This window comes from Miscanthus floridulus, chromosome 6, assembly GCF_019320115.1.
Source record: "Miscanthus floridulus cultivar M001 chromosome 6, ASM1932011v1, whole genome shotgun sequence".
In the NCBI taxonomy this organism is placed as follows: Eukaryota; Viridiplantae; Streptophyta; class Magnoliopsida; order Poales; family Poaceae; genus Miscanthus; species Miscanthus floridulus.
In genome coordinates, this window is record NC_089585.1 from 94,816,737 (window position 1) to 94,828,382 (window position 11,646).

Consider the following 11,646-nt stretch of genomic DNA (forward strand, 5'->3'; position numbering starts at 1 on the left):
TCGCTTATTCTTATTTCGTTCATTAATGAGTTTTAACTTGGACGAAATGGCGAAAGTCTTTCTCATGGGACGTACGTTCTCCACGCCAGCTTGTCAACACTAGCCGTTAGCTACTGGCTACTGGCTACTGCTGGCAGTTCTGCCAAGGAATACTGCAACGCCTTTATTCCTTGACTGAACGTCCCAATGAAGGCAGCAACTAGCTGGTCAAATCATGCTCCTGAAACCTCAATTTACCGCTTGAGATGTGCAATTGTTCAAGCACACACGATGCAACAAATGGTACCAAAAAGACTGGAGCCAATCTGCCAATGAAACATCACAGGAAAAAAAACGGACCTGTTTCCCGGGGGCAAAGAAATAATGCGACAAGTACTTGGGAAATGGTGCTAGTCCAAACAAGCTCTCTAAAAGAACTTGCCATAACGCACACCTTAAGATACAAGTGCTGATTACTAGGTAGCTTAAGATAATAAGATATTCAAAGCCCAAAAGTACATTACAAATTTGCCAAACATCCTTGTTCCAAGAATCATAAGGTCACCTTTTAGCAATCTTTCATCCAGGATGTGGTTCAGGCCCTGCAAAAGTTATGGTTAAGAAGCCTCACAGCGTAAGGTCGGTGGAAAATTGCAGAAAGGAGGTTTTATAAACTTCTAACATCCATGAGTGTCACTAACATGAAAGTTGCAATCGGTTGTCCTTTCTGCATCTTCTACAAGGATAAGCCATGTGGATCAGATCATCATATCCGTGGCCGGGACATCAACCACCCTGCCAACAACAGGTCTTTGCTCATGAACCTACAAAACTTTCATCAGTTAATGAGCAATCACACCAAGACAATGTCAAAAGAAGAAACTACGAAGCACTTACAGTGGCCCAACAGCTGCCTAGCGATTTTGGCATTTCTGACTTTGAAGGCTGGAGCCGAGAATTACATTTTGCACTACAAGAGTCTGCTTCATCGCATGATCGGATCTTTTCAGCCAATGAGATACCAAAGATTTTGCAGCCATTTTCAACTGTACTCTCATTGTTTGATTCATGCTCAGCACCACTGACAGGGGAGTGCATATTCTCAGTTCCAGTACATTCTTCTATTGCTTCGCCGGAAACAAGATGAGGCCAAAGAGATAATGCTTGATTGCTTCTTCCCATATCTTGAGTAGGAACAGTCCTATCAAATCTACCATCCCCATCCTTATCCAGGCAGCTGTACTCATATTCCAAGCGAGTTATCTTAGAACTAGTTTGTGGAAACATAAACACAGATGATTGGGAGGATGCTTGCAACAGAAGAACCGGTTTTGCTGGCTGTGGAAAATCACACCCTCGTGGTGCAGGCCATTTATACGCTGCACCAGATACATGGCTACCATCAGGTTGATACATGCCAGCAGTTCTTATATGGCCATCAGCCAAACATCCTCCTCGGAAAGGACGAAACACTTCTTGACCTTGCAAGACCTTTTGGAATCTTTGAGATTCCCCAAAGCCTGAGCAATGGTAGGGAAAACCAGGGATTCCATTTGGAGATCTAACACCAAGTCTTGGGATCCCTAAGATATTGTTACTCGTGTTACTACGTTCATCACTGTACTGCAAATTTCTCGCTTCAGTTGCCTGAAAAGCAGAAATAGCAGTACCGTCATGGGTTTTCAAACCCAACAATTCTTGACCTTGCAAGACCTTGTGGAATCTGGCAGATCCCGCAAAATCTGAAGAAACGCTTCCATCTGCCAAAATAGCAAAAGAGGACAAATTCAGCAGGGTACATAAACCTTGACTAATGGTTCTCCTTTCACTTGTAAAACTACCTACTTGGAAGCACAATCTCCGGATTAACTTGAGGGAGGCATGGTTTCAGACGTTTTGAATTGGGAGCGCACATATGAGATCCTGAAACTGATCCTGTGACCTCAATCTCCCAAGGAGATACCCTATTGGGCCAATGGCACTCTATACCATCATCCCATCTAACCTGTCAAGATGACCACCAGTCAATAACATATGGCAGCCTGGAACAAGATTTCAGAAGGGAACAGAAGGATAAGAATTTCCCATCAAGGCTCAAACTGAAGTCTGACCCACAATGGCATATAAATACAACTTTAAACTTTACATCAGACAAATATCTTGGAAGGTAAGTAACAAAGTATGAAAGTAATACTGCAGGATTCAAAAATTACATACGAAAACTTTGGCTAAGGACATTAGCTTAGCTTTTAGATGCTATAACTCCCATTCTATACCTAGTGACTAATAGACTCGAACTATTAGAAGCATGAATTGCAACTACAAGCAGGCATGAAGTTCCGCAAGCACAAAGAAATAATTGAAGTTTAGTTTCAGACGCGCTAAATGAATATAACTTGATTAGTAGCACAATAACCAAAGAAAAAAATAGAAATTGCGTTGATGATGTCAAGCATTAGTAGTAGCCTCCTAGGGTACAGCAATAGATTTGTTTCTTCAAAATTACTACTCCCTCCATTTCAAATAGGTCACTTTAGCTTTTTAAGTCAAACTTCTCTAACTTTGATCAAGTTTTTAGAAAACATATAGACATAGTTCAAATAAATGCACTATCAAGACATTCCATGGAGAATTTAACAAAATTCATTTGACGCTTTTTGGTACATTTTCTTTATAGCTAGTCAAAGAAGGAGAAATTTGACTCATTACAAAACTAAAGTGACTTATTATTTGGAACGGAGGGATTAGTATACACATAAATTCGGTCTACTTGGAATCATGTTCTTAAAGTTCAGGCCAGGAAGGATGCCAATAATGAACCACTAGATAGAGACATTGATTATTCTTGCAATTATGTTCTTAAGAATACATGTACAATCGATACTAATATTGGCATCCGTCTTATGTACAAATCAGGAGAAGAGAACATACCACCAAGAATTTCCATTTTGAACCATACCAAATAGGCTCAGCTTCTCTGCTTCCAATTATTATCCCAGTGCACCTGAAAAGAAATGATTTTGAACACATCAGAATGAGTGAAATAGAAAAACCAGAGTGCATGGGAAATCCGTCAGCAAAAAACATATATGATCATTGCACCACTGTAACCTTCTTTCAGGAGCATCGTCACTTTCATATTGCATTCTGCATCTCATTCCAACAGATATTGGTTGATTGAAGCTTCTCTTGAACTTCCAATAGGGTACAATGAATTCAGATTGACTTAACCTGTGAATTCAAGTAATTTCTTATACACAGGATGGCATCAGACTCCTCCAACAAGGGGAGACATTGGAAGGAAAATGCATATCTGAAATTCTGTGCACTTCTAACTCGTCACAAATTTAATCATGGCACTAAAAAAGAAGTAGCACAGAAGAACGGCATAGATACTTGTAAATATAATTTGGCATCAGTAGGTCAAATGTTAAATTCAAAAAAACAACCTTGAAATCTAAATGGTAACCTTAAATGTGCATCGTGTCTTCATTCCCAAAGATCACATGCGATAGCATAATTTGCAAGTATGGAAACACAAGATAATGCGACAGGTCAAGGAGGTGAAACAAAAGGGATCAGTTTTTTTATTTTGTTAATCAACCATAGCACAACAACAGCCACTATTGTGACACCATAAAAGTGGATTGTTGTACTCGAAAACAGGCAGCACTGGATTTGCTCGTCAGTTAAGTATTGAACCGAGTATAAGGAAGACATAATATTTAGTCTCTAGTAAATGGTTTTTGAGCAAGCCACTAAGGAACAACAGTAGGATTTAGTACTTTCCTATTATTTAAGGATCCACAAATTGCATGCATAGCTTATGCTCTATCACACCTATAGTTGCATCATGTGAATGTGAGCTTGTCAAATATGTACCAGTACAGACATCTAGATAATATTGACAAAACAACCAGAAAAGTACTTTTATTACCTAGGATTGTAGTAAATGTGGAAAACAGTCTTGGTGGCCACAGCTTGTGCAACATTTCCCAGAGTGCTATGACTTGAGCACTGGTTATGCGGTGCAGGAATAGGAGTTACAATTTTTAGCTGGGCTGCTCGGCGCACTCCCAGTCGAAGCACTCCATCTTCACCTCTGGAAAAGGATGAAAGTCTATACAGAAGAAAAGGTACGATATGTTCAACTTTATAATGACAAAATGAGCTAAACGCCTACCGAAGGAACAGAACTGCATCTCCAGAAACAAGCTTCTTATTATTAACAAATGCACTCCATCCAGTGGTTAAGAGATGCCTTCGTGGTTGGCCTGTAACAAGCAGGCCTATCAGAAACTATAGTTATTCAAAATCCAATAGCATCCATTCTATTTTATGTTTCATAGTTTCATACAATCACTAACATATGTTTCGCTGTTCGCAAGTTGCATGATCTTTTGTTGAAGTATCAGTTGATTTTCCTGACCACTTAAATTAGCTTCAAGATATTCATTTTCAGAAATTTGCTCAAATTTACAGACTGAATGCAAATACAATAACCTCCATTACTTGAAAACTAAAGCCAACATTTGTTCAATTATTATTACTGAAAATGCAGACTCTCAAATGAACACAACTAAAGCCCTCCTTCTGAACTGAGTCTCATTCGGTACTTAAGCCTGAATAACATGCTAAGAAAATGGAACACGTGTTGCAGAGAGAATTCTAACAACGAAGCATAATGTACAAAATCGTATAGCCCATAGTGAGTACCCAAGCCAAGCTAACCCAGTCAATACATACTATTGGCGTACTACCTCGGTAGATATGTCGGAATTTCCACTCCGTGCCGTGTAGATCCTTGGCCACGAGCTCCTGAGACGGCCTCTGCTGGCTGTAGTCCTGCACGCCACACTAAACAGAGTCAGTAACCCAAGCAACCTCCAAACCAGCATGAGAAGGGACCTCTTTCAGTGCTACTGGCCGTACCAGCGGCGGGAAGCAGTCCTCGGCGGCGCGGCGCGGGACGGAGAAGCCGCCATGCGTGCTGGTGTCGGAGGCCGTGAGCGTCTTGCAGAACATGTGCGGCGTCCGCGCGAGCGGCTTCATGGCGGCCCCATCCTCGCCGTCGCGATCCGCGTCCTCGTCCTCCCGAACCCGCGCCCGCGCCCGCCTCTCCGCCTCCTCGTCCTCGGGCAGCAGGGACACCCGCGCGTACACCTCGTCCGTCGCGCCGTCCGCCTGCACGGAACAAAGACAGGTTTTCTCTTGTCAGTCAATAGCTCGAGCACATTGCGCTCGCAGGCACCGTACAAGCGCCGCCCAGACGCCGCGCGCGCGGCGCGACGCACGAACTCACGTGGAGGGTGACGTCGACGACGCGGCAGAGCACGTGTGGCGGCACCGCCGCAGCGGCGGCTGCTCCCGCCGCGCCCACGTCGCCGCCGATGTGCTCGAGGTGGCCCTGCGGCAGGTACACGACGGCGCTGCCCTTGAGCGGCAGCGGCGCGACGGGGCCCGCGCACGCGTGCCACAGCTCCAGGCACACGGCGGCACCCGCCGCCCTGGCCACAGGCGGCGCCTCCGCCTCCTCCTCGTCCTCGTCCTCCTCCTCCACGGTGTTGAGGTCAATGCCCGCCATGGCCCCGGTCGGCCGCAGCAGCTGGCTCCACGGAAGGAGCAAACAGCAGCAAAGCGCCGATGCGGCGACGGATGGAGCTGAGGAAGCGAGTGAGGCGGGTTTAATGGCGCGGGGAGAGGAGTGGGTGGGAGGTGGAGGTGGAGGTGGAGGTGGGGTGGCGACACATGGTGGTGATGGCCATGAATGGCTGGGGGCGGGGAGTAGCCGAGTAGGGCGCAGGCGAGAGGCAGGCCTACGGGGCTACGGCCTTTGAAATATTGCCCGCTCTTGCCGCTGGTGGCGGACAAAGCCGCAGTGGTTTTGTTTGACACTTCTTGGCACGCGGACTCATGCCTCTGCCACTCTCCCTCTCTCCTCCTCTCCCCCACCGGCGCACGCAGAGCAGAGGCATGAGTCTCGAATGAATACTGTAGCGAAGGAAGTGGCCGGCGAGGTGAGGGGAAGGCACAAGGCAGTAGTGGTGGACAGCGCAGGCGCGTGTGCCGGGAGCCGCTGTGCGCTGTGCAGTGCAGCTGCAGAGGTGGGGGAGTGACGGCCTGACGCTCCTGTGCCTGGCTCTGGCTGCCACCATTGCTCCCTGCTCAGACCAGTCTCTCCTTCAGTCCGTCGCTTAGGCCTTGTTTTAGGCGGTGTTCGCTCCTAAAATGTACGTCACGAATATTTAGATTCTAATAAGGAGCATTAAATATAGATTAATTATAAAACCAATTATATAGATGGAAGCTCATTTTTTAGACGAATTTTTTAAGCCTAATTAATCTGTCATTAGCATATGTACTGTAGCACTATGTTGTCAAATTATGGACTAATTAGACTTAAAATATTCGTCTCGCAAATTAGTCGTAAGTTATGCAATTAGTTTCGTAATTAGTCTATATTTAATACTCCATGCATGTGTCCAAACATTCGATATGACAGAAATTTTAGGAGTAGTGGAGTAACCAAACAGGCCCTTAGTTCCCAAAACTTTTCACCCCAAACTTTAACATTGAATCTTGCGGCACATGCATGGAGTATTAAATATAGACGAAAAAAACTAATTGCACAGTTTGGTTGAAAATCGCGAGACGAATGTTTTAAGACTAATTAGTCCATGATTAGCCATAAGTGCTACCGTAACCAACATATGCTAATGATGAATTAATTAGTCTTAATTAATTCGTCTCGCAGTTTCCAGACGAGCTATGTAATTAGTTTTTTTATTAGTATCCGAAAACCCCTTCCGATATCCCCGAAACATCCGATGTGATATCCAAAAATTTTCATTTCGCGAACTAAACGCAGCCTTACTGCCTCTTTATTTTTTTGTTTTTATGATTCAAAGTTTATATTCAATTATAAGAGCGTACTAGCGTGGTACGTACATCATGTTCAATGGGGAAACTTTTCTGTCACTCTGATTTTGGATGGTTGGATTGCATATCCTAGTTTTTCATGGTTCTCAATTTTTCGGCATGGTAAAAATATCATACGGATCATGTAAAGAGCAAGGGGGACACAAGATGCATTTGTACGTTTTGATACCCGATGGATCCAGTTGACGCCCACCGCCGTTCAGCGTTGCCAAGCAGCATAATTCTCGCTTGTCCCTCACCGATGGTGACAAACTCGAGGGGGGGCACACCGGGCACCGGCACAGTACGCCCTGGATCGCCGAACGGCCGATGGTGCGGTACCAGCAGCGCCGGACCCCCGGCTGGCCCGGCCTGGCCTGGCGCGCCCACATTGACATTGGCATCGAACTCCCTGTAGCCACCTGAGTATGCTGCTGCCTGCTGGCGTGCTGGGTGCCCTCGGCTCCCCCACCCTAGAAGGCTAGATGTGTGTGCTACCGAGGGCGAGGGGGCCGCTTTTCTGTTGCAGGACACATGCAGTTGGTTGAGCTGTTCCGAGAGGGACCCTGCCCTCGGCCCTCGGCGCCATGTTACCCCGACCCTGGCCTAGCCACACCGATCCGACCCGATCCATGAGTTGGCCCGGTCCATGGTCCATGCTACAAACACCGCTAATACGTGATTCATGCCACTCTATTTTGCAGGTGTGGTGTAGTAGTACGCTTAAATGATGTGAGACCATTGTGTGATTTGACCCGGGCACCCGGCCTCATAAAAATCAGGGGCATTGCGCATGCAGTGCAGGGTGCACTCCTCGTGTTAACAACACCCATACATGACTCATTCCTTACGGGTAAAAGGTTCTATGTTTATTCGGTATATTCTCCAATAAAAGACTTAAAAGAGAATTCTTTCTATAAATGGGTTTTCAGATAAATGATGTCCATATTTAGGTCGTGCCTCTCAGGCAACCTAAAATAGGTTTTCTGTACAAGTACTCTGTTGAAAGCTAATTTTAAATCTCTTGCTATCTATTTTGAGTTTGGATGTCCATACGGGTTCCTTAATGGAGATGGCTCTTTGTCTGCTTGTACTTGTCCCTGGCCATGACGAGGCGATGAAGGCCTTTGGCTTGTTCGCTGGTTGGTTTCTAGGCTGGTTTGGGCTGGCTAATGCTGGTTTGTTGTGAGAGAAAAACATTGTTAGCTGACTGGTTTGGGCTGGCTGAAACCAACCAGCGAACAGAATTTACTATTTGGATTTGTTGGGGGATATCATGAAATCAACAGCTCGTAGTACTAACGCTCCTGTGCACGATCGCTGTTGATCCGCCGGGGCCACAGGCCACATCGATCTCCAACTGTTCGTACACTCGATGGGTGACTTATTAAGTCAGGTGATTGAAAACCAGTAACTTATAAGTTATGTCTGTTTGGTTGTAGATGACTTATAAGCTTTGGGTTCCACGCAGAAAAGGATGACTTATAAGTTTTAAGCAGGGGTAAACCAACTAAAAACTTATAAGCTGGGATGACTTATAAATTGATGGTGTTTGATAAAATCAGTCACTTATTTTATTTTTTAACTTATAAGTAGTGCCAGCGTCTTCCAGAATGGGCCTTCATCTCATCATGACACCATCATCATCAGCTCAGGATTCCCGAAGGCAACGCACGCTTCGGAGAAGGGCCAAACAAGAAGGCTGGGCTGGCAATGCGAGCCAGGCTCTTTGTCCAGTACAGTACTGCTCGTAAGTGTAAGGTCGAGTGGACATTAATGGCTCGGCACGCCTCGTAGTACAAGACTGCGTGCGTCCGCTGGCTCGCTGCCGCAGTGCCGCCGCTGCGAACGCAGTAGAGCCCCGCGTGGCGAGGCCGGTCGACCAAGGCAGCAAACGCAGGCACGCACACAGCCGCACAGGCAGGGCCACCGGCCACGCCATGCCGTGCCACATGCATGCGCCACCGCCACTGTGCACGCGTACGTACGTATGCAGTACGCCAGGCTGCCGGCCGGGCCTCGCACGGGCGCGACCGTGATGGTCCGGGACATGGCCGTGGGGCGGGGAGCGAGAGCGCGATCAAAATGCACGAGACCACACGAGCGGACGGCCTCGTTATACATGGAGAGTTAGAGCAGGTTTAGTTCCCGGATTTGGGAGTGGCCAAATAATTAATGCGACTGTAACATTTTTTTTTTGTATTTGTGAATTATTGTCCAAACATTGACTAATTAGGCTCAAAAGATTCGACTCGTAAAGTACAACCAAACTGTGCAATTAGTTTTTGATTTCGTCTACATTTAGTACTCCATATATGTACCGTAAATTTGATGTGACGGGTAATCTTTTTTTTGCATAGCGTATTTTTCAGGAATTTGGTGGAACGCCTTAACAGTGGCACGGGTACGAGTAAAAGGGATGGAAAGGGTCCCCGAGGCGGCCAGGCCCCACCCCTCCGACGGCACTGCAGCTACGTCCCAGGCCGGCAGTGTTACGTCCACCTCGCTTTCCCCTCGCTTTTATCGGGCGTGGCTCAGAGATGCTGTTTGGGGTAAGAAGCCGTTGGCCCTAGGCGCTTTGGCCCCCGGCTGGCGGCTGCCCGCCCGCCACCCTGTGTCCCGTTCCCTGGACTGGACACCGTCCATGCGCAAGCGGCAAGCCCAATCGATGCACACGAACCCTTTACGCTTTGACACCTGCATGTCAGCATGTGGTTACTCGCCTGCTTGATCGATATCGATGGCGCAGCGCAGCGAATCCAAGGACCGGGCCTACTACCTACAGTATTAGTACTCGCAAAGGTCGCATGCGCAGGCGCAGCGACCGTGACTCTGGCCCGGCCGTGGGTACTCCACAGTCCGCACGTTGTCCGCTGCTCGGCGCTCGGGGGGCTCGGCGATGCGGGCCCGCACGCCAGCTGCTCCAAAGGTACATGCTTGAACAGTCAAGGCATCGTTGGCTTGCGTCCGACGGGAAGAGAGCTTTGAGCTTTTCCCAGTGGGCAGTGGCGGACGTGTGTGAGCTTCTCTTGGTCTTTGCGGCGGCAGCGAGACATCACAAGCTGCCCGCGTAGCAGCGGTGACAAGTCGTGGGAGAAGCCGCCTTTTGCAGCAGCGCGGAGGGAAGCTAGCGGAAGCGGAGCACGGCAGAGCAGTGGATGGACTACGGACGGAGCACGGGGTGGTGCCGGCGGGGCCGCGCCCACGCGCGCCTTGTCGCCGCTGTGACGACTGGCGACGAGCGCTCTGCTCCTCGTGCTGTGTTGCGTCGTTTGCCTTTGATTAGCTACGTGCGGATGTATTTGCTTTGGGGGCTGTTTAGTTTCCCTCTAAAACGTTAAATTTTTCAAGATTCTCCGTCACATCGAATCTCTGGACGTATGCATGAAGCATTAAATATAAATAAAAAATAAAACTAATTACACAGTTTAGACGAAATCCACGAGACGAATCTTTTAAGCCTAATTAGACTATGATTGAACACTAATTATTAAATAACAACGAAAACGCTACAGTAACATTTTGCCAAAAATTTTGACATCCAAACTGGCCCTTGGTTATTCTATTTCATCAATCAATCAGAACCCCGGCCGGTGGCCATGCATGTGGTCAGTGGCCTGCTCGTCTACCTTTCAGTCGGCTTTTGCTTATTTTGATTTATTCTCTCTCACAAAAACAATATTAAAGCAGCTAAAATATCACTAGCAGAACATGTCCACCTTCCGAAGATATTTACGTCTCCGATTGAAGAATATTTACGTTCCCATATCGTAACTTACCACTTTAGTCTCAAATTCTCGTTACCATAGCTGCTGAGGTATGGAGTATTGCAGACCCTCTTCTTTTCCGTTCCTTTCCTCACCCCTCGGCCCTCACAGCTCTAGAGAAGAGCACTGGAGAGGTGTACTCTAGTGGGCTAGTGGGTTACGGGTACCTCCGGTCTTTTGTCGTGGGCGTTTGCTAGCAGCCCTACAGAGGTGCGTGCGTGCGAGTGAGAATGTGTCATGACTGGCAATGTCAGTACACTATTCATACCTTCACTCCTCTAAGTCACACTCATTTTACCTGTAAAAGAGTCACAGTAAACAACAACCCCACTTTTTTTCTCAAATCATACAAGTTTTTCACCCATTGGTTGCCCTCAAGGTTATACTTAAGACAACAACCAGAGCCACTTATGGATGAACAAAGCTTTTTGATCTATCTTTGTAAACACATTTCTTAAAAATTTGATAGAAACTTATCAGGGTGCTTATGAATCGCATGTGCAAGATGTTTAATAGCATTGACATATATGTAGTTATGTACCACAAACCAAAATGATGGCTTGTATTTTCCAATACATAAGCAATTGCACCTGTCATGGTTGTATCTTGATCAATGAAAATTATTCTTGGATTCTGATATTATTGCTATTAGAAAGGCTTCAAAGAGCTAAACAAATGATTCAATACTCTCATTAAATATCAATTCAAATCCCCCCCCCCCAAAAAAAAAAAAATTGGTGTTTGCGTGTGATGGTTGGTTTCAAGGATTGGAACAAAATGCATTTCAAACTTATTAATATGAATCATGATGTCAAATGACACATCGTCAACAAAAAGCATGCATAATTCATGATAGTTTGACTATCTATCCAAAATAAATCAGCTACCCGACCATCTTCCTTATCTATTTTGATCTGCATAAAATGTAGGATTCTCTATTTGTGTATTCTTCAAATATTCCACCAATGTTTGTGCATCATTA

The 11,646-nt window shown here is 46.3% G+C and overlaps 1 protein-coding gene across 1 annotated transcript; it reads right to left on the reverse strand.

Annotated features, from left to right (window-relative positions):
- Positions 1-295: 295 nt before the first annotated feature.
- On the reverse strand, positions 296-6,038 carry LOC136458687 (auxin response factor 2-like). The gene is made up of 11 exons (XM_066458612.1): positions 5,282-6,038; positions 4,912-5,163; positions 4,740-4,824; positions 4,163-4,253; positions 3,917-4,081; positions 3,091-3,210; positions 2,911-2,983; positions 1,825-1,984; positions 877-1,739; positions 681-803; positions 296-581 (listed from the first exon to the last, which is right to left on the reverse strand). Exons 1-10 carry the CDS (start codon positions 5,561-5,563, stop codon positions 738-740), a joined length of 2,157 nt encoding a protein of 718 aa, XP_066314709.1. The 5' UTR covers positions 5,564-6,038; the 3' UTR covers positions 296-581; positions 681-737.
- Between the last annotated feature and the right edge of the window lie 5,608 nt (positions 6,039-11,646).